Source organism: Leptonotus elevatus, chromosome 11, assembly GCF_054856555.1.
Source record: "Leptonotus elevatus isolate MCC_2025b chromosome 11, RoL_Lele_1.0, whole genome shotgun sequence".
Classification (NCBI taxonomy): Eukaryota; Metazoa; Chordata; class Actinopteri; order Syngnathiformes; family Syngnathidae; genus Leptonotus; species Leptonotus elevatus.
In genome coordinates this window covers 7995168-8019036 of record NC_141249.1, presented here as the reverse complement: position 1 = coordinate 8019036, position 23869 = coordinate 7995168, and the positions used below count along the sequence as shown (strand labels likewise).

The window sequence follows — 23869 nt, the reverse complement described above, 5'->3', positions numbered from 1 at the left end:
TATTAAAATCAGTTTCAATGGATCCGGGCTAAAGTTTCTAAATTTAAAAATAAACAATAAGTACAACACAAGATGTGGTCGAAGAGAAATACAAATTTTATTTTTCACAAGAATACACAGTACTGGGCGACACCGCCAATATACCATGCAGTCAAGTATTACAGATGTGTGCTTGTTTCATGCAGCATGCACTGAACAGAAGAGTCCACAGGAGAAAACGTGCACATTTACCAACATGTGCTACTTTATTCTGAAAATGATCAACCCCTTGAGATGGAAAAAAGCAGGTCGATTTTTTTCTGTTTAATTCAGTCCCACAGTCATGATTAATTAGAACACCATGTATATAGTCGGGGGCGCACAGAACATATTGTAAATATTTTTTAACAAGACACACCTGAAGAACAAGGTCTTGAGAACACAATTTTCATCATGTGGGATTGGGAAAACAAAACTTGACACCCTGTTTTTGCATATTTAAAAAAAAAAACTTCTGACTAGTAGTGAAAACTGTTCCAGAATGAGCACAAAGCTAGATCTGTTAAAGGACTGCTCGAGTGAGTTTGGTGTAGAACAACTTTGACCATCACCATTTGCTATTGCGTCCCAATACTTTTGTTCAAATTGACGACTGTCATAGCAACTAGCGTTTTTAAGTGGTATCCTTTGGAACGAATGTCTTGAGCGAGGTAACTTCATCGTTAACTTTAGTTTTTGTCATCAGGTTATATCCATATTCTTGATAAAATTTGCTTCTCGTGTGTCTGAAGCCTTGATGATGCAATCTACTGCTCATATGTACTGTAAAACAAAAGAACACTCCTCCCTCCGGTCTTGAAATCCAATCATTACAAAAATATGACATATTGATCCTGTTCTACAAGCGCCTGTAAACCGAGCACAAGTCATTTAGCTTCCTGTATTTGAAAAACAATTACAAAACCTCTGCTATTGTAAATTCCATTTAAGGTATGAAAAAAGTGGTTTCATAATGGAGCCAAGAGTAAAGATCTGTACAGTACATATCAGGTTTGCTGTAAACATTTTCACCACACTTACACAAATCATAAGGTTTGTGATGAAGGAAAATAACATGTTTATGAGTCTTTGTAAAAAAAAAAGAAAAAAAAAGTACTAACGTACACACCCACAGTACTTGAGGGGTTTGAGGGTGGGGTTAAATTTAAGAGCAAATCATGAAACACTGCACTGAATTACAGGCAACATTCCTCATGGCAGACTTTGTGAACTGCTTGTGCAACTTGTCATTGTCCTTGTGCATCTCACGTCCTTTTTTTTTTTTTTTATATACATACAATACAGTCCTTACAAAAATATGCAACATTGATACATAAAATACAAAAAAAGGTTTACAACACGCCCTGGTTTCAAATCCAACATTTCTATTTCCCTTCCACATTCAGCTGAAAGTACAAAATGAAAGAACACATTAGTGCACTCCCACCCATGCTGTAAACTTTAGCACACTGTTAATGAAGTAGGAACAGGTAAGAGGAATCACACAAGATACAAAAGCACAAAAGCAACTTTTAGCATTATTTGTTGAACACAAGAGGAAAAAGAACTATACAATGTTTAAGCTAACAAAAGGACCTCGTAACTCGCGGCTGCAAAGAAGACATGGACTTCCATTTGGCTGTTGAAGGTTGTTTGTGTCAAACACACGATGCTTTGCATTGAACACATTCAAACCTCAGGACATCCGACCTGTTTGGATAGCAAACAGCACAGACGAGCTAATTCTAAAGATATGGCTTTGAGCACAGGACTTCATCAGAGATTGGTTTTACAAAAAACTAAAAAAAAGTTATGACCATGAATTCACACTGCAGAGAACATGGTCAGTATTTTAACTAGAATGTCTGTTAGTAGGACAAAACAAAGATAAAATAGTCAGATGATTAATTTAAGCTACATTCTTTTACTTTCATCTTAGCAGACAATCAAACTGTTCTATTTAGGTGTTTTTAACAAGTGTAACATTGTAAGCAGTTTACCAGTTCTTTTTATTTGATTTTGCAGTCTAGTCTCAGCAATGTATGCTGTTGTGTTGTGCTTTGGGTATCCAAAGCAAAACAGGGATGACTTTCGTACCTTACGTATGCATAGAAAAACACATCCACCATGTTACTCACAGCGTGGACACAAGGCAAAAAGGTCCTGGGTGCTTAGACAGGTGTTACTACTGGAAGGTTTGGGGGGGAGGAACGAACCTAACATTCTCAAACAACTTCTAGCACATTTTGGTCCAATAACAATTTCCAGCATTATCAAATCACTTGGTACCACAGCAATTTATTTAAAAATAGACATTTATAAAAAACTAATTAACAACCAGTCATATAGGCAAAACGCACATCTTGTGGATACAAAAAGTTGCGCCTTGGCTGTTCAACCATTGAGAGCTTCCCTCCCTTCCACTTAAAAGGGAAGTCAACACCAAAAATATTATTTACAATAATATGCAGCCCCACTAGTCTAAACACGGTATTCTGATTAATATTGTGTTAGTGGAATATGAGTTAAGCAGCAAAATCCACCCGGTTTTATCAATCTAAGGTGGCGGCCATTTTGTCTCTTGCTGTAGACTGAAATGACATCATACTTGCTCAGGTAATGACCAATCACAACTCACCGCAATGACCAATCACGATTCACCTGATTTCTGAAGCTGAGCCGTGATTGGCCGTTACCTGAGCTCAGCAATTGTGATGTCATCTTCAGTCGACAAAAAGTGACAAAATGGCCATCCGTGATATAGATAAAAATGGGAGGCTTTTGTTCATATTACACAAATGCAATATTAATCAAAATGTTGTGTTTAGACTAATGGGGCATACGACATATTGTAGAGTAAATTTTTGGGGTGACCTTCCACTTAACTCTTTTACTGCCACACGTTATCCAAAAAACAACCCCGACAGTGCCAGCCGGTTTCAAGCATTCTAACTCATCTTTCAAGGCAAATAGAATATTGTGTACTTTGACTACATACACATGGTGGCTACCAAATAAAAGATCACGTTCCATTCTTTCATTAGAAAAAAAGAATGTTTCTACCTTATTCCGTTCTTTAGTAATCACCATTTGTGAATAGGTAATTTGAGTGACATTGAGCGAAAATTGAAACATAGGGAGTAAAGTGTGAAAAGATAAATTTTCTGCACAAGAGTGACTTTGACACTAATATTTTTTTGTTTAGTGACGCTCTGTGAATTAGATTTAATGTGACAAAGGCTTTGATCATTCACATCATCCTTGAAAACGTTCTATTTCATCAGATTGGTCATGTTTCAGTGTAATTCCATACTAATGGAGGCTATTGAAAAGAGATAATGCTGCCATCTGCTGGCCATAATTAGTGGGTGTTTGTGATTTCACAAGTCCATTGACCAGGCTGCACAACACGTTGAACTGCCCATTGAGAAAAAACAAAAACAAAAAAACGTAAACGTCAATTAACGTTTTTGGCAGCATTTATTTGGATTTTACTATACGTCATAAAACGTTTTTGGCGGTAAAAGAGTTAATAACGCACCATGCTTTACAATTCTAATAAATATGACCAGCGGGTCCACATAGCAAATATGTATAGTACAAAATTCAAGTAAAATCTGCCACTTTTTCACCTCCCTCAGTGCAAGGTGAGCTGTCACTTCGCATGTGCTTTTTGTGGCGTCTCCTGTCTGCATTCGGCCTTTTCAGCTGATGGTCCGACTTGGGTGGAACTGGACGCATCTTGTTCCCGACAACAGACCGCCTGCTGCTGTGGCTGAGATGAAGTGACAGTGATCTCCTGCTGGGCCTCCTCACCATCTGAACACGGCTCCCACTCATCCTGATCCTCGCTTTCTGTCGAGCCCTGCACGGCGATCTGTGGCACGAGGGTGAACCTCCTCACGGTGGGCACCTGCAGCTCCACCTCCTCGCTGTTTTGCGATCTGGCCTGGGCCCGCCAAGTGGTCCTGTGTTGCAGCTGTTTCTGGGCTTGCGTTTGTTGAGCCCCCGGGGCCGCCGTAGCGCTCGTCTTCTCCTCGGGCTCGTCAAAGCTCACCTCCTGCACCGCCTCCTGCTTTTTAAAGGAGTCGCGACGCTCCGAAAGGTTGAGCTTTCGCATTACGACCAGTTGCTCGGATCGCTCCGGCCCAGAGTCCCACATCCTCTGGCCGCCCAAGTAGCTGCAGAGTCTGGAGTGGTCCACCCCCTGGTGAGCGCCGGCAAAGCACCACTCTGCTTCTGAGTCAACAAGGAGCTCACCTTCACTGTAAAAGGGAACTTCCAGGGTGTGCCTGCGGGGGGTGTACAACTTCTTATCAGCGTGATACATTCCAGATAGTTTCTCAGCTGACTGGACCCTCTTGAGTAGAGGAGATCGAGGTGGCTCTGCACTGCGCGGCCGTACAATGTGTCTAACAATGGTTGGTGGTGAAAGGGTTTTGCCATGGAAGGGGTGAAGTGTTTTGGCGAAACCCGGCAACGGCGAGGGGGAACGCTGTGGAGAAAGCGGCTGAGCGGAGGATGAGGAGCAGGCGAGAGGTGAAGGTGGGATGTTGCTGGTGGACTTCCGCCGGCCCACCTTGGTGTAACGCTGTGTGCTCAGCTTGGAACCCAAACCGTGGAGAGAGCTGGGTCGGATGTGTGCGGCAGGGGAACTTGGAGAACTGGAACAAGGAGAAGTGCTCTGAGGAGAGTTGTCTGGAAAGCAGGAAACACATACAGAAAAATTTATACCATTCAAAACATTTCCAATATTGTTTCAAGCCAACACACAATTGAGTTTCAACTATTACTATACATTTTTGTGATGTATAAAATACACCAACATTTAAAATGATTTTTGAAAGAATTTGAATATGCACAGCAGACTTACCAAAGGCCTGATGGTCGGGCGCAGGGCTTCGGCAGGGCGTGGAGGGGCCCGGAGAGAGGCTGTGTGTCGGGGAACCTGGAAGACTCTCACTAGAGGAAACGGAGTGATGGAGACCTGACGAGAAGCTGCGACTGCTGTGCATGACTGTGCTCTGCTTTGATAACTTCTTCAAGATGCTGCGTCTCCTGCAGGAGGATCAGGAGTCCAGCACAGTGAGAAATGTCCTACATGCAAAGCCTTTCAGTGTTTTTACATTATATTTTACTCTATTTTAATCTACATCAATGATTAACAATATATTTTTATTAAAGTGAATTAAAATCAAGACCATAATAAACCAATTTTCTAGATGACCAAACATCTGCTGCTACAAACATTTTAAAAAGTCTGATGACAATAAAGACACTACTCCACATCTAAAGTACCAAATGGTACCATACTGAACTATGACAGGAATGTGCTTTAAGAGGAGGCCAAAGCTCACCTATCATAGTTATCTCTCCTCCTGCTCCTCTTGCTGCGACGGGCCATCTTTCCTTTGTGTTTGGTCTTTCGAGCTGGACCAACTTTGATAGATGTGTTCTCAAGTGCTATGGTCTGGAGCGCCACCTTGCTGCCACTCTGTAAATGTCGTTACATGAGACAGAAGAGTGAGACTCAGCCTAAATGCATAGTAAAAATATAGACGGCACCATTTACAACTGTATACAAGTGTTTTGTAGTTAAAACCAATACTGTACAGTAATACAATTAGAGTTGTGTGATATATACGATATATATGGTCGATATGATAATATAAACAAAAACAGATATAATGGTGTATCATATGTATAATGTATTTTCTTATATTTTCCTAATTTTAGTTTAGTTTCCATAATCAATATCAAAAGACATGAAGAAATGCTTTGATCAGATTTAGTAGAAAGATCGTTTTCATTCATAGTCTATCGTTAGACTTCCCTCATCACTATTGAGGGAGGGCTGCCTTTTCTTTTCCTCTGCTAGGTAATATGAGGATTTCTTTTCACTTCAATTACAGGTCAGCACACAGAGCCAAAATGGCACCCATCCATCGACTTGTAAACATGATCTATCCACATAACTACATTCTTGTTTGTTACAGTCGGGCCTTCAAAGAACAAGCTGAAAAATTTGTGTCAAACCTCAACTCTGAAATAGTTCATTTATTGGCGCTTCTACTGGATAAATGGCAGGCCTACTTCAATGTTACTTAAAGCGCTGTGTTTTTGTTTTTTTACACTTTATTTCCATCCCTTGAAAAGTGGTTAAACCACCCGATATTTTTATGTGGCCACTGGATAGTTGTGTTTTACTTTATTTTCAATTTTTATTTTTTATTTTATTGTGTGGTCTATATAAAATATAGTATTTTATAAATGGAGAAAAGATCCCAGAAAATGCCCTGCCTGTCATCTAATTTTAAAGGAAAATATCAAATCAGGATACAGAACAAATTACTTCGGTATCAATATCTGTATCGCACACCTCTTAATACGATAGTAATCCATCCACTTGCAGAAACAGATCAAGAAACTAAGTAAATAACATCACAGTATGCCTTGGATTGATAGTGTAATTTTCCAAAACAATCTGTCTCATCAGCGAAGGCTCATTATACCTTCAACAGTAGTTCAATCATCTCGGTGTGAACCAGGCCTTGGACGGACTCTCCGTTCACGTGAGTGATAAGATCTCCAGTACGTAACCCTGCCTGGTAGGCTGGACTGCCCTCATCCACGCTCTGTTACACAAGAACGGAAAATGTGTGTGTTTATTTTAAAAGGATAATTTAAACACTTTGAATCTCCAGCTCTTCTAAGTGGTCACTGATAAGCGCACCCACCGACACCATGTGATGCACTGTGTAGACATCGCTGTCGCCCATGTAGACGCGGATGGCCTGCATTGTGAAGCCATACTTCTTGCCCGAAGTGTGAACGATGATGGGCGGCTTCAGGCTACCGGGACTGAAGGACAGGTCCCGGCTGGGGGAGGAGTCACGAGAGGAGGGGTTTGAGGACAACGACCTTGGGGAGATGGGACTGGGCTGGAGGCCGCCGGGGGAGTCGTCTGTGATAAAAAAATCAGAGCAGATTTGTTCAAATACAAGAAGTTCTTGTTAAAACTGTGGGACAAGATACTGATTTTTAAAAAATTTTTTTTTTACCTGTGGTAATGATGAGTGACAGAGCTGAAACAGAGGCAGACTTGGGAACTTTGCCTCCACATGGAAGCCTCTGTCTGTCTGGTGTCTCCAGTTGATTACCGAAACGTCGTGGGCCAGCAGGCTCTTTGGGGGATGAGTGTTTGGCGCCGGTGCTGTTGCTGCGAATCCTGATCCTCCGAAGTTTGGAAACAACAACCTCAGCTGCAAATAAGAGAACAAGTGGATAGACTATTTGCAAAGCTAAGCTCTACTACTACTCAAATGTTACCGGTAGTTTGTAATTACCCTCATCATCTGTTGAGACAGCAAAGCGGGGTGTCATCTCCAGGCTGTGGGTGCTGCTCGTCACCAGGGGACTGGTACTCCTCTCAGACTGGGAGGAGTTGGGTGATGCCCGGGGGCAAAGGCTACAAAACCACAAAGACCAGTTTGACAGGTTAACGGAAAGACTACTGAACACAACACTCTATTTTTTGTTTTCTGTTTAGTTTTGCCAAAATGCAATTGGTAGGGATCAATTTGGACAACTGGGTGTAATTTGATGAGTCTAACAAGGTTATATTTTTGTCATACGTGTCTTAGCAAGAGAATAGATTTTACAACTTTGCAGAAGCCAGTCATTGCAATTTGTTTACCAAGATGAGACTGATGACATGTAAATTCAGTAGAGAGAACTTTAATATTTATGTCTGAAGCAACAACTGCTCAGCTGCTAGACTGACCATTATAGGACTGCAAATGCAAACATGTTGGACTTATTACTTTTACTGACTATTGCCTTAGGCGCCACAAATGAAATGTGTCGTCTTATTGTCAAATGTTTTTCTTTTAATGAAGCAGTTAAAAACAATTAAATGGCAAAATGTTTTGTTCCATCCAACAAAGGTGCACAACGGCGCAAATGCCCACATTATGGCCAGCTCTACTGGCACAAAGTCTACAAAAACACCAAAAGAAAAAAACTCCACCCATGTGCATAGTTAAGACCGCGCTTTGCGCCAGACTTGTGCTGTGAACGAAAGTAGAGCCTTGTGTGTGTACCTGGCCATGCGTCCTGGGAGTCTGGACTCCAGAACGCCCTCTGCTGGACCTGTCGAGGGACTAAGCCAACCACCATCTACGCGGTCCTCTTTGTCCTCACTGTGACTACGATCAGATGAGAAGCTCAAATTGGATGGTGTAGCTAAATGTTCTGTGCTGCTGTAAACCTGAAAAAACAGGCAACATACACACATGTTTATTGGTGAAGCCAAAAGCAGAAAACTTGAAAATGTGTTCATCTCAGCAATGGTCTTGCTTTGGCTTCGTTACCTTGCTGAAACGATGCGACCAGGAGGAAAACTGCCTGATTTCCAGGGAAGATTCTTCATCATTGGTTTCCTCGTCCTCATCAGACTCCAGATGATGATAGCGCTCGGATCGAGCTGAAAACAGATGCAAAATAACTTGCTAATATTTACACGTCTTCTGCTCAACTGAGAGGATTATTTTTAGCATAAAAATATGTTTAATATAATCTTAAATGTGGCTTACTGTCAAAGTAGCTTGTATCATCTTCTGCGTCAAGCTGAGGGATGAATTCAGCTTTTTGTCGTAAGAGTCCATTCCAGTCCAAGCCCACGAAGAAGGAGTGCTGTTTGACCTCTGAGGCCCCACCTACAGCCGCAGAATGATATAAACAATTTTGCAGTTGAGCAGTACACTGTCTGCTTTATGTAATAATGAGCAAACTCTGTAGTACCAGTTCCCAGTCTTTCTAGGGGGCTTTGCCTCAGGAGATGGGTGATCATGTCCTGAGCATCCATTGGTAAGGCATCGTCTCCTTCAGGCCAAATGATATCATCTGCAAATTACAGTAACAAGAATCTTTCATTTCAAGCATTATTTTGTTTGTCACAACACCTCGATTCATCGAACAAACTTTGTGTGTCGTATTTTACTACATTAGGACATGCAAAACGAACAGTAATATAATCACATTAATAATTTTTTTTATAAACCTTCATTACAGATCAATCAAGCAAACAACATACATTACAAGTGGTCATAAATATATGGCAAAGTATTTAAATGGGTTGATTTCATTTTGCCACAGTAAACAAGTCAAAGGGGACGTCAACACCAACATTTTCTGTATAGTATTATTTAATTTTCTCACCACTGACAACTTGGCCAAAAAGCTCCTCTGGAGTGTCACCAAAGAATGGAACACAGCCGACCAGGAACTCATAGAGAATGATTCCCATTGCCCACCAGTCTACTGGCTTCCCGTATCCCTGCCTGAGAATCACCTCTGGGGCAATGTACTCTGGAGTACCACACACCTGAACAAGCAAGCCACCAACAAACAATTAGAACATAAAAACAACAACAACAAAAAGTCTCAAATCTCTCACAGTGTTACCTGTTTATCAACAAATTCTCTTGTATCTTTCTCCATGTGACCCTCATAAAGGTTGGTGGTCATGTTCATCAGGCCAATTTTTGACAGGCCAAAGTCCGTTAACTTAATGTGGCCCATGGATGTGATTAGCAAACTGTTAGGAGGGAGAAAACAAACACTACGTTGAACTAACTGGTACAAAGAAGTGGATTATGGTAGTCAATGTTCATTTGTTGATATGGTGACTGTTTGTGACATATTTGGAATTATCTGTCACACAAACTGTTATGGGCTTCTTAACACCTAAATAACGCTGCAGTCAATTGTTTCAAAAGATTTTCTGGAATGCGTAACACTTGCTCCAGACGCCACAACCTTGCATTGCAAATTAATGTTCCATAATACATGAATAATGTGCTAAGGATCCAATATATGTTGAATAATAAATATCTAATTAACGTCAGGGTTATTTATGTAAATGAGAGCAGCAAAATAAAAATGTTCTCCCCACCCCAACAAAAAAACACACACAAAACAACTAATGTACACATTGGACACAAACAGAACTCATGAGGCTTGCCTAACAATATCATCAACCACTTAAGTATGTGATCGGATCGTGTTTGAGCCCATTATAAGCCTGTACAGCAGCAAAATTATTTGGAGCTGCTTTTTTGTTTTAAATTACAACATAATGTTGCTTAAAATGGTGGATAATTGAATGTCATTGTTAGTACAGAAATGGCTATTTCATTGTGTTATTAGTACAACCGTTATTAATGTCATGGTTGGATAACAGTAAGTGATTTTTAATATTCAGCACAGCATGTTCCGAATTTGTTTTTGGCTCTCACTTGTCAGGTTTGAGGTCTCGGTGCACTATGCCATAATTGTGAAGGTACTCCAGGGCCAGGACGGTTTCGGCAAAATACATCCTTGTCATTTCTACAGGCAGTGGACCCATGTTCTTCAGCAAGTTAGCGCAATCACCACCTTAAAAAAATAAATAAAAAGATTAAAATTAAATGGTAATTGGCTATATATTCAGGTTACTTGACATTAACTGTTGGTAGATGGCAGTCTGAACACTGTGAACATTTATCTTAATGTCCCCAAGGTCCATTTGGTCTCTTTTCCTCTTACCCTCCACATACTCCATGACCATGCAGAGGTGGCGTCTCGTTTCGAAAGAACAGAACATGGATACAACAAAGGGGTTCTCTGCAAAAGTCAGGATGTCTCTCTCCACAAAAGCCTGCTGAATCTGGTTCCTCAAGACAAGGTTTTGACGATTGATCTTTTTCATGGCAAACCGCTGACGAGTCTCCTTGTGGCGGACCAGATAAACAGCCCTGCCAAACACCACATGTTTCACATTAGGCTTTTCCCCACAATGACTATACCCAATTCTTTGATGTCACACTGCGTAAGTAAGTTTGTGAATTATTTCAGTGTTTGTACATTTTGTGACAATTTGTTTGGTAGTGTGCCAGGAGGGTTCTATATAAAATGAGTGCCTTGGCTCAGCAAAGATTGGGAAACACTCTTAGACATTTATATAATGAATACATGGATGCGCTCAAATGCCAATTGACAACGTTCATGCAAGATTTTTCAGTTTTACAAGAGCGATGGAACATCACCAAGAGAATCAACAGGAAGCAGAAACAATGGGAATCTCTGCTTACCCATAAGCCCCATTACTGATGAGTTTAATTGTATCAAAATCACTCTCGAGAGGTTTCCGTCGTGTTGGGGTAACTGCCTGTGTAGTTTTATTCTACAGTGAAAGCAGAAAAATGAAGCACAATGAAACATACTTCGTCAGTTTCATGGCACCTAACATAGTGTAATGCAAAATTAACCTATGAAGCACTGCCAATATAACATGTTGACAAACTTATTTTTATTTATTATTATATTTAAGCGATATAATTTAAAATGATGTTATCATTTCACAAGCAAATGTATTTGTTTCTTGCATATTTCTAGTTAATCAAAACATTTTACCTTAATTTTCAATCTAGCCACAATTATTGACACAGATAAAGAAAAAAAGAAAATATTATAGAAATAGTGTCACCTCCACATCTGGCTCAATGGACACTGAAGGACTGCAATCGTATTGTTGAAGCTGCACCATGTCTACAAGAAAATAAAATAAATTGGAAAATTACAGCAAACAACATTCAGGCCCTGTGGCGCGTACGTGCCATACTTGTGCTGTCCTTCCATCCCATGTGGTACCAACTATTTAAGAAAATGACCTCCGTGATTTTCTTATTGCTATAGCAACACTGACACATTTTTCATTGAACTATTCACATGCATTAAAGTTGCCGCAAGAGACGATACACCTAGAAAGTTTAGAATCAAAGCACAAATCTAAGAGAAACCAGGGACACATTGCTCTGCCAGTTAATGAGGTTTGACTATTTGAGTGGGAGAAATTCTTTACCCTCTAAAGGGTTTCGTGTCAAACCCAGCTGGCTGATGATGTATCGAGGAATGTCTGATTTGATTCCCTGCCCGACTTTGGCGTGGCCTTCTGCTGCCTCAAGCAGGTGGTAGAACTCTTCTGGATCAAACTCCTGCAAAAATAATCAACTTCTCATTAACTCATAGCAAGAATATGTGTAAATAGATGTGATTTTATGGACAGTGTGTAAATACTGTATGCATCAAAGCGCAATAATAGTCTTTCTTAAAGCAAAATGTCAAATCACACCATGGACAAATCATTTTCAGACATTAAATAAGATCATGACCTTCCCATTCTGACAAATATTCACATTAAATTTTGGAACAACCTTACTGTGAGCTCAATTGACCCTGTTTCAAAATTGCATTGTTTTTAATTAGGACAAGACATTCTCTGCTTCTGCTTACCAGACACTCAAGGAGGCGAGCCGGCCGAGAGATTATGATCAGGATTTTCCTCACCAGCTGGATGATGACAGTCACCTCCTCACTTTCCGAGCGCTCGTAGGCCTGGAAAACAGCAGGGGAGCAGGGACAGAAAATGTCAAGTTTATTTATATAGAGCTTTGCACTGAAAGACTAAACAATCAAGCCGGCAAACAGTGCATACAAAACTAGAATAATTTAAAGTGAAAAATTGAGAAATAACTAAACCATGACTAATCTAAAATAGGACAGTTTTAACTTTGTTTTAATTGTTAAAAATTAACCGTATACAAACGTGTTACAAGCAGATGGGTACCACGTTTAAAGAAATGTGAAGGCAGATGCTTTCTCACATGCATCAGGTGTTAGATCATTTTAATTAAACAGAAACCAAATATCTGGATGGGTGACGTCTGCATCAATCAGCAATAGAAATTAAAGTCAGAATCGGAACTACTTGTATAGAATACTTCTTCCTCCTTGGTTAAAGTAATACAGTTTTATAGGTCCCTATTAATGTCTTCAGCAACACCCAGAGCTAGTTGTTTTTCCCCACCAAAATATCAGAAACACACCAAATGGATGAGCGAATGAGAGAATAAATTTAATTTGAGAAGTCGTAATGTTTGAATGAATTAAGAATGCTTGTTTTGAAGTCTGTTCTCGACAAACGTTTGTAACATGAATTAATGGCTTCACAAACAATCTATATTTTTAGTTAGATGGTATTTTAGACTTCAAGTAGTGGATAGATTCCCTTTGTTGAAATCTTAAAATCTGATTAAAAATATTAATTCTGATGGGTTTCATCTGAATGGAAAGAATAATTACCCAAGCTAAACGCTGAGAAAGTCAGTGCAAATTATTGTAATTGGTACATTTTTTATTTTTGTTTTGGGACACCCTATATATATATATTAAAAAAATCCATCCTAATGTAAATATTACAGTTTAATTGTGCATGTAAAAAATGTTCATACAAAAGGAACCACTTCCTTTCGGTTGTGGAAACACTGGGTCAAACATGGCTTTCCCTTCTGCTTAATTCACACATTGCATCCTCACCTCATGAAGCAGCTTTTCCAACTTCTCCTGCAGTTCAGCAAAGTAGCGAGATGTAACCAGACCTTTCTGGGACTTCTCCAAACAGTCACGGACCAACTCGACCAACTGGTGCTGGATGAAACCCAACACCCCATCAGCCAGCGGGAGGGAGCTGTCTGGAGAACAGTGGGTAACAATTTCCAACAATCTCTCCTCCATCTGGGCCGTGGCCTGCGCGCAAGAAAATTCACATAAAATCCATTACCACATTTTAAAATCGAGAAGTAATTAAGGTTGTCACATACTGCAACATTGAATTATTGTGGGTGGCTTCATATGGTGGTTGATCACACAACAATGACTGGCACATTTTGACCAATAGTACACTGAAACCAGAGCAGAATTTTTTTTCAACCTATCCTCGTATTTGCTGAAATCTTACCTAAAAATCTTGGTGTTGTTAATAAATTGAATTCAATGATATGTATTTTTTTTCATCTCCATTTGATATGTCCTGTTTTGCAGGCATGTGAATGCACATCTCCAGATGCAGATACTAATAGCAGATGTAGCTTACTTGGCTGTAACAATTTGTCTTTATTCACAACATTTATTATTGTGCATAAATGCCAAAAGTTAAGTTTAATGAGTTCATGCTGTTTGTGTAAAGCGCTTGCGCGCAGAATTGTTTGACCATGTGTGATTTCGGGTCAGTTTTGTGCTTGGTGTTACTTGGGCTAGAATCCTAGCTAATACAGGTGATGAACCTCCTATAATGGTTTGTTTGTGTTGAATAATTTAACTCGGGAATACAACCATTTGTATGTAAATATGAAGAGATTTTTAGAGCGTACCTTTGGAAAGCGTTCTCTGTAAACATGGTTCATCATGACTATCTCATTGTCAAAGGAGACGCTTGATCGGCCTGGGCTGCAACGTGAACAAAACACTTGATTATTACATTGAACAGGCCAAGAAAAGTATTGATATTTAATAACAAAATAACAAAGTTGCTTTGAACCGCAACACTTTCAGTTGTGAGGCAGATGATGTCAACAAGAATAAAGTTGACATAGTGTCCTTTCATTTAACTGAAGACATAAAGGATGACGATATTGGGACTTCCCAAGCATCAAGATTTAAATAGATTAAGATGAATTCTAGAAAATACCTGCAAAATTTCACTTCAATGTTCTGGACAAAAAACATCACAGATATTTTAGAAGTGCACTTAATTAGCCATTACAATACAGTAAACCTACATTTTTAATTTCAAATGGCACTCAGTAGATCTAAGACTCCGCTGTAGCTCTCCGAACCAACAAGCAATACTTGTGACCTTCTTGCTTTTCTACTTTAGTATTTTACCAATAATTTGTACAGTGAAGTTGAGAACGAAACGGTTCGATATGTACAAAAACAAACTGGAACTAAACTTTAACCTTAAAATAGTAAAATGTTAGTTCCAATAATACAATGTTTTTGATCCCAGAAGCAATGCATTCAAAAATGGATGGATGGAAGTGAATTTGACACTAGTTGCAAATTAAAACAAGCGTGACGACACAATGTGACATTGTCCTAACCTCCTATCGACTACATCACTAGGGATTATGTACTCATAAAGGCAAGTGCCCATTGCCTAACTCTATTAGTCTGGCCTCAAGTCAACTCACTTTTATCAAACTAAATAAATATTCTAATCTAATCGCATATTTTGGCACATGACTTCAGGTCAGTGATTCAAAAGCAGCATTTGGTTTCCAGCTGCAAAGGACGGATCCTGTTTGAAGCTGTTAAAAGAATACATTTCACAGTCAGGTTTTTATGCATCTGTTATACACGTGTTTATATCCAAAGCAGAGGTTTTCTTTTAGCCAAACAGTGAATCACTGCCAGTGCTTAGTTATTCATCGACAGCCACATCACAGTGGATTTATAAAAAAGCCGGTGCAATTTCACAGAAAACCGTGGCTGGTCATAGCTTTAAGTAGAGAAGGTGCAAAGTAAACCTATCACACGCAAACATGCTCCCCAAGCTTTTTTGTTGTCATGAAAGCCGCATAAGACTAAGGCAGATGCCCAGCACACTGCTGCAACTCAGTGGCGCTAAAGCCCTCCCCACAATCCTAAACCACCCCCGCCATCGACTACAGTTCATCAGCGGGATCCCTGCGGCACTCTGTAAGCCAGCACGCCTACGCGTGGCACACCATGGTGCCAGAACACAGAGCACTCAGGCATCATACAAATAACGTGCAAAGCGGCGGCAACACGCAAAAGTTGTCAAAAATCAGGCAGCTAAACTGTCGGATCTCCACCTGACCGTCGACCTGCCTGTATGTGTAATCAATGAGAAGCACACAGTAGATATTAATTCATTTATCTTAGTCAAAAAACATCTTGTCATAGTCAACATATTCTTTGTCCTTACATGAACAGTCTGCATCATCAGGAGTGTGACAATATATCAATATCACGATAAATCGTGATACTTTGTCTCCCGATAGATTATAGATATGCCTACGCAGGTATCGTGATATTTGTAGTTAATATACAGCCACTATAACAGCTCCATTGTTCATTACTTATTGAGCAATCACTTGGCAGGCCGCTAGGGGGAGCGCCTCATAAGAGTGGCGGGGAAATGTATGGAAGTCTTACTTTTACTTGTGTAAGACATTTATTACCTGTCCAGCAACTGACTCAGTTTTGCATACGTAACATTTTAAAACATATTTTATGGTTCGACTTTTTGAAGCACACAATTTTTGAGGAACATTAATATTGATTTAATTAGATTTAATATTAAGTTATTTTATTTATTTACTTTTGCAATGTTACACAAAAAAATCGTCAGTTTATAAAATGAAACAATTCACTATGTAACTGACTGACATGTTGCATGACAATAGCGTTTAAGAAAGACACAAATTTGTTCACAGAAAGTGGTCTATGTTAAGAAGACATTTGTATTTGTTTAAAAAAAATACACTAAAGTACTCACTGTGAAGATGACACCAGTTTTAATATTTTGTTTCAGTGACGGTACAAAAATAAACTATTTTCTCATTGAAAAAACATCGATTTATGTCTTGAGTAGTGTTATCGTAGATTATCGAGGATTTATTACCTGACCAATATATTGATAATCGCGGTATCGTCATATCGTGAGATTCTCATTATCGTGAGCCTTGTATCGTGAGGTACCGAGAGGTTCCCACCCCTACTTTTAACATAACAATGGACTCTGTTGCTTTTAATTTGGCAGAAAACCATGTTTATGGGCATTTCAGTGTCATGGCAAACTAAGATATTAACAAGAGTTGCATTGTTCATCTAAAGCCCCAATTCCAATGAAGCTCACTGAGGCATTGAGTAAAATGTAAATGAATACAACACACAATAAGCATTTGGAAACCGAGGAGACTAATTGTTGAAGCATTGATTGTAGGTGGAATTATTTCTGATTCGTGCTTGACGTACAATTTTAGTTGCTCAACAGTCTGGGGTCTCAATTGTCGAATTTTGTATTTAAAAATGCGCCTCCCATTTTAATGGGAGGCGCATTCATTAAAAGAAAGAACATCAAAAATGTGTCCATATTAACCTTTCTCTGGCATCTGAATTATATAAATTGGTTTGAGGCATACCTACTACATGCTAGTACATGTTCTGATTGGTCTGTAGTAGATGTGGCAGCTGCAGTAATATGTGCCTGTCTGTTATTTCCCAGTGGATTTGTTAAACAAAAGGTTGAGCAGCAACAATCTGGCTCATCTGGTTACACAGAAGTGTATTTACACCAACCAAGCCCTTGCATTCAGACTCTTAGTAATTTTAATGAGCTACCTCAGACTCCGAGAGCGGGGTCGCATGACGGTCGTGGGCCGGCCATCCTCGTCAGTTATGCTGTCTGTGCTGCGGAAGTGTTTGAAAAGAAAGTGCAGCTCATCTTGGGTTGGCTGGTAGGGAAGCTGATGAAGGCGCTCCTGGGAGGATGAAGAGGACTGCAGACAAACCAGAGAGCTCAAGAAATTAATCTCAGGCTGACTAAAAAATGTAACTAGAATCAGCCATGATGTCGATAATCAACCAACCATTTACGGTTCTCAGTACTATCGATGTTTTGTAAAAGACTCTTATTGTATCTCTCTGAGTGAGTAGCAAACGTGCCAATGCTGCTAAAAACCACAAGCATGTGTTCAGACAAGTTAGGCCAACGCCAAATTAAAAACAAGTGTGGGAAAATCCAAGCAAAAAGAAACCAAAGTGCAGATAATCCAACTGTGGAGGATCTACATGGAAAATCAAAGTCATCAGTGAAACTTGTGTAAAACTCATTGTACACTGTACAGAATGTGGTGTAGACTGCCGGCAGTGTTAATTCATCTGTGAAGGCTCTTTCTAATGCCATGTTATAAAGAGGACTGAGAGGCACACTGATAAGCTCCATTGTCCACACTGACCTTTAGGTCTGTGCCCAGGTCCGACAATGAAGTTCCTTATTATAGAAGCACATGTTAGGGACCCTGAGTCCATACACATACAACTATTATGGGCCAATTATTAAGACATTATTATTTGCATTTTTGCTTCTGAAACTGAAATATCTTAATTCATTAGGCATTGCAGTATAAAGAGAGATAATTACTATTTTAGCTGTAAATAGTTTATTTGCAAGTCGAACTAACTGGTAGTTTCAGGCCTTGTTAAAAGTTTTTTTTTTCAGGCTGTAAGAAAAAGGACGCCGGCCACAAATGGACACCACTGACACACACTGTACAGGCCCACACAAATTGTGCTTATTACCTCTAACACTGTGTTCAACAAACTGGCTCAATGACTCATTCAAGCAGATGATTCTAGAAAACAATTTGCCGTTTGTCAACTCAGTCTTGGCATTTGCTGTCCCTAGCGGCATAAATTAATGCATCATTGGGCTTGAATGAGGTGTTAGAAATGTATCAACAGAAGAGGATGGTTCAATTTTTTTGTGGGGGAGTTACTTACTGAAACAGTTGAGCTGGGCGGGTTGGTTCCATAGCCTGACGAGGGGAGGGATGCCAGAGACCATCTTCGGCCCTCAGCTCTGAAACATCACATTCAGTATTGTTTAACATTTCATATGTGAAACACCGTGTTGATGTTTTTGTCATTTCTTGTCACATATGCAATGGGTTGTTTGTTATACGTACAAAAAAATCAAGTAATAACTTAACATACAATTCCAGCCATTTCATTGGGTACACCTGCAGAATCTATTCAAAAGACAGCAGCTTGGACACTAATAGTGGATTTCAATTGAAGTTAACAATATGCTCATAATGTGCTCACACAGGATGTCTAAAATGTGTATACGTTGTATATAGAGTTGCTATCTCACAAGAAAAATAAGGTACCTGTCCGCACGAGCCAAGTGGCTAAGACGAAGGCAGAGGAGAGAAGAGAAGAAGAAAAAGCAAAGAATTTCAGTGAGACTGCGGAGCTGTGCAATGATCCTGTGACCTCTGGCATTCATCTGAGGAATTCATCTTGACAATGTTGCCATCCTTGCCACTTTGCATTTGTCCACATATAAAATTCTTCAGTTTATGTAACAGGAACAAATTGTCATCGCAAAACACCAAGCCCAGAGAATGTGTTTCTGCAACATTTGAATTTATGATAAGAGCACAAATAGAAAAGACAAGGCAAAATAGGGGTAACACAACATAAAATAACATTTCAGGTTAAAGTAAATGCATGAGCAGACTAACTTAACTAGAAAAAAAAATAGTAATGCACCGAATATTCGGCCACCGGAAATTTTCGGTCGAAAATTGCTATTTTTGCCATTTTCTGCATAATTAAAGCCAAAAGAATATGGCCGAAATAGGTTGTGGTGACGCAAACAAAAAACCGCTGCAAGCAAGCGTCTGATTGAATTAAACAGCGGTCGCGGGGGTAAGTGTCCGCCTTTTCTTCTTGCTGGCTTTAAACCGTGCGAGTTTGCACCGGTCGGTCGCAGCAGCTCCCGAAGTCATTGCGCACACCGGAGGAGAGGGGCGTCGCTTGATGTGCAACATTTAAGTGGGTCGAAAAAAGAAAGAACTGCCGTGTACTGAAGTACAGGTGAGCCACTCTTCCATTCCTTTTTTTCTTTGATGAGAGCCCCTCGAGCGCTTCCACTTTTTCACTTGCATTCTGGTGGCCGTGCTAAATACTTTAGCTAATGCTAGCACTATTGCTATCAACAGTTTTAAACACGGAAACACTTACCACTATCTCCGGGTGGCGACAGAACTGTACAGGACGCTTAGTGTGTGACTTTGCAGTCCGTTTCCGAAGCAGATTAGCTGGTGCGAAAAAAAATATTTTTTTATTTTTAATAAAATTAAATGTGAATATGCCGATTTTAAGTGCGTCGCACCTTGTCCCGCCGCACGCTCCCGCCCCCGCCTGTGCGAACTACATAGACTAAAAGGTGCAATCGCACCGCCAGAAAATGCTCAACCCTCGTTTGGTGTTTAATGTACCATTAGCCAAAATGTCTGCGGTGTGGGCACATTTCAATTTATATTGTGCTTGGTTAAAATGCCAGTGTTAAATATTTTATAATAATATTATAATTTTAATTAATTATAATAAATGCAATTATAGTAAAAATTAGCATAATTGTTTTTCTGCGTTTCGGTTTTCGGCCAAGCATTTTTAATTTTTCGGCCAACCATTTTCATTTTGGTGCATCCCTAGAAAAAATGCAATGTGCGACATTCCTTGGCAATTATTTCTATTTTATAAGTCAGGCCAAAGTGAATTGTTTTTTTCCCATTAAATTAAAAGATAACTTGAAGGAAGTAAAAGACAGATTGTGATGCATTTAAATAGCTAGAAAGGCCGACACTGGCGAGGACATAAGTACATTCACAGCAGTGCCCAATATCAGTATCCATGTATTTCAGTCGATGAATTGTGGCTTCAGCTTCACAAGGTTTGGCAATGCCTGGCAGTAGCCCCCGCCCCAAAGCAGTGATTGGCGTCAAACTAAGCACAGTCACTCTCCAGTAAGTGTATATTCCCACAGGGCGTATCCATGTATGACATCTGCTACTCCAGAATGAATATTCATCTAGCATCTGTAAACAGTAACATGACAAAAAATTTGGTAACAATATCTTGCCCCATTCCTATCATGTAGGATTGCTAGATTCCAACCGGGCATTTGTGTTAAACAGAGGCCAACATTTATTTATGTTTTCTTTGTTTAACTCATCTAGTTTCCAAATGAATGATCTAAACCCCTCCTGTGTTTTTGTTAGGTTGTTGTTAAGTAGCTTCAAGGTGCCATCCCACTTTTAGCTTCACATGCTTGTAGGAGAAGCATGTTGCCATAGGAACTGGGTTGAATGCTGTGTGAGTGGGTTTGAGGGTATCATCTAACAAATGGCAACACATTCATCCTCGCCTGAAAGATCTGGCAGACGGAAAGGTATTGCATGCACGAGACGACATGGTATCTCGCAGACACCAAGTCTCACAGGAAGACCCGCAAAGTGTGATAACACTTATTAATTTTTCAATTAACGACTCTTAATCAATCATGTTAATTGCGTCACTAGAGTTCAAACTGTTAAATAAATACTCTCCAGGGCTTGTAAGGACAGACAATGGGACTTAAAACGGGCACTTTCTGCTGTGATCTTTTTGAAAATAATGCAGCAAACGGTGAATTTGTTGGATTTGCTGCTGTTAAAATAATAAAACTTGTTGATCATCGATACAATTGAGAAAATGTTTAGATTACACCAACCAGTGATTTTTTTAACATTAACTACACCAACCAAAAATGAATTGCTGAAAATTGTAACATCAATATTTGCAAGTTATTATATTATAAAAAGTGCAGACATACCTTCGAGCAAATGGAAAGTTGACACAGGCACTGGTCGACACATTTCGAGGGCTGTCCAATGGACTGCTTGCAGCTAATGAGGAAAGATACAAGTTACTATGAGTTGTATTCCCACATTTATTAATAAGTGACAAAGGGGAATAATTAAAGGTACTCTGAAGATACTGCAAATGATTGCATGTCTGTAATAAACATATTAGGTGGCTTCATGTGTATGCACAGACCCTCAATCACAACAGCAACACGCTCTTCTGAATGATACAACATCATCTTGGTATTACTTTGCCAAACATTCCAGAGCCTCTTATGAATAGCCGTAATTGGTGAGCGGGGGTCAGACAGACCAGACTAAAAGGGGTTGGGCTGGGCATCATTTTGAATCCAAGAGATGGAGGCGATTAGGGACTGATTGCACTCTGTCATGAGATAATCCTTGGCAGATTACACATCCGCACACTGCTGGCATGAGGAGACTTGACTCCCAAGACTTTCCAGTGAATGCAGCTGCTTCGTAGCATTAAGTGGAATGTCAACAATATTGTTGATTAAGAAACTAGCCACCCTAAAATTATCATCACACTCTAAATTAGCGACAAATCAACAAGTTCTTCAGACACAGACTCTTGTCCCATGAACCAAACATTAAAATTGAGTGTAATTATGATGACTTTCAAAATGGTATGGTGGAACTTCTGAATTTGAGCGCCACTAAGGTTATACATTTCACAATAAGCCCCACAAAACTTTACAGGTTCTTCTGTTCTTGTGCATAGCATCCATAGCGATATGGCCCAAAATTTTTATCACGGTATAAACTGCTTCCCTTCACGGTAACGGTATATATCACGCTTTAGACTAAAGTGTTTTGTTTGTTTGTTTTTATAAATAATTTGCTTACTTGTTTACATAATCCTTTATAGAAGATAAAAATATATATTTTTTCTCAAACAATGAAAGAATACATTTACTTTGGATAACAACATTTATTGTGCAAACCTCGAATCAAAATTAAAAGTCAGCACTATCTGGTGCAAAATAGTGCAAACAAAAAAATATTGCTGATATTTTAAATGAAAACAGTACAACTGGCTTAGAGCAAGTATTCTAGGGATGCACGATAATGCTATTTTCAACCGATACGATAAACCGATAATTTACAAAGTGCTGATTTTAGTGATTGAAGAGTAAGTCGATAATTGTTTGCAAAATTAACTTGAATACAAATATACTTTTGAGTCCCACTATAAGGCTAACATGTACAAATACATCGGAACGTTGTGTAAAGCACCATGAAGCTGAATTTTATTGATCTCTGCTTCAAAGACAACCAGTAACTCATTTTGAGTTTGCCAAAACAAAACAGTCACGTTTTCAAAATGCAACAAAAAACTCCCATGGTAACATTTTGGGGAGTGTTGTGGAATTTTCAGCAGTTAGGCGAGATGATAAAACAGTCTGGAAAACAATTTGTCTTTTGGGTTTCTTTATATTTGACAAGTCTTACAAATCAGTCTACAAAAAGCGATCTGTGAGTGTGTACAGTAAATTATCATGAGAAGATTTTTATGCAGCCTGGTTAGGTTTTGTGAGGAGAAAGGGAGGGTCAGCTAGACAGGAAAGCAAGCAGTCTGTTCTTGCAGGCTTATCAGTCAAGGTCACTTTGATATTGCTTCATGTACAAGTGAAGAGCCCATTGTTCAAGAAAATACAGTATAAACTTGTGATGTTAATATGTGTGAAATAGTTATTTTCCATAACAGGACAGTAAAGAAAGCCCACACTGGCGACTACCATGTCGCCATGATGCATCTCCTGTGAACACAAGGTTGCGCGCATTATGATGTCACAAATATACGACACTACCATAGGAGAGGGGAGTCGTTGAGTAGTTGGGCACAAGTTGAGCAACAACCACAATCGATGGACCAACGTGGCATGTCTATTATTATCGGCAGATTTCTTTATTATCTGGTATCTGTATGACGTCAAATTGGTCGATAATTGCCGATAATTAGCGGCCACCGATATGCACAAGTGTTCATTGTAAACAGCACAAATCTAGGTTTTATATAACACAAAGAGACTGAAATAGTTGCAAATAGTGATGGAAAATGAAGCTTCATGAACCACTTGTGATAAAAAAATTTTTTACTCCTATTTGCTACAGTGAGCGCGAGCCGTGCGCAAGGCCGGGATGCAGATACGACGACGTCATCAGCATGCGCCATATAATGACATCATAAACATGCGCTATGCGATGACGTCATTAACATGTGCTACCGCGCTAAGACGGTACAGTCAAAAACTCCAAATCTCTACCTTCGGCAAAATGTATACCTTATAGTGAATATACTGTTTATATTGTCCCAAACTTCCGAAACCAGCGGTGCCAACAACTGAGCCCTCCAGCCAACATCAGAACAGTGAGTTCGGTAAAGGCTTTTACAGGCAGTGTAAAAGGGGCTACTACATTTTTTTACTTTTTTTTTTTAAACAATAATTCATTTTTAAATCAATATAGCTAAAAGTCTCTTCTTGCTTTGCTTTTAAGCCTTCCCAAAG

The 23869-nt window shown here is 39.5% G+C and overlaps 1 protein-coding gene across 2 annotated transcripts in view; it reads right to left on the bottom strand.

The window, feature by feature from the left end:
- Positions 1-73: 73 nt before the first annotated feature.
- Positions 74-23869, bottom strand: part of LOC147165707 (microtubule-associated serine/threonine-protein kinase 3-like) — a 37937-nt gene continuing 14141 nt past the window's right edge. Inside the window, exons 4-28 of one of the 2 annotated variants that reach the window (XM_086088921.1) lie at positions 21308-21380; positions 18816-18836; positions 18427-18505; positions 17266-17423; positions 14268-14343; positions 13435-13644; positions 12352-12453; positions 11921-12053; positions 11546-11607; positions 11151-11242; positions 10606-10814; positions 10317-10455; positions 9484-9616; positions 9238-9403; positions 8821-8922; positions 8613-8735; positions 8391-8503; positions 8121-8287; positions 7365-7486; positions 7080-7280; positions 6756-6982; positions 6531-6653; positions 5376-5512; positions 4892-5076; positions 74-4716 (exon numbers count right to left, since the gene is read on the bottom strand). In XM_086088921.1, coding sequence (XP_085945047.1) covers positions 3674-4716; positions 4892-5076; positions 5376-5512; positions 6531-6653; positions 6756-6982; positions 7080-7280; positions 7365-7486; positions 8121-8287; positions 8391-8503; positions 8613-8735; positions 8821-8922; positions 9238-9403; positions 9484-9616; positions 10317-10455; positions 10606-10814; positions 11151-11242; positions 11546-11607; positions 11921-12053; positions 12352-12453; positions 13435-13644; positions 14268-14343; positions 17266-17423; positions 18427-18505; positions 18816-18836; positions 21308-21380 — 4196 coding nt within the window. In that variant the 3' untranslated portion in view covers positions 74-3673. The remainder of the gene's footprint in view (positions 4717-4891; positions 5077-5375; positions 5513-6530; positions 6654-6755; positions 6983-7079; positions 7281-7364; positions 7487-8120; positions 8288-8390; positions 8504-8612; positions 8736-8820; positions 8923-9237; positions 9404-9483; positions 9617-10316; positions 10456-10605; positions 10815-11150; positions 11243-11545; positions 11608-11920; positions 12054-12351; positions 12454-13434; positions 13645-14267; positions 14344-17265; positions 17424-18426; positions 18506-18815; positions 18837-21307; positions 21381-23869) is intronic. The other variant, XM_086088922.1, reaches the window with a different exon arrangement.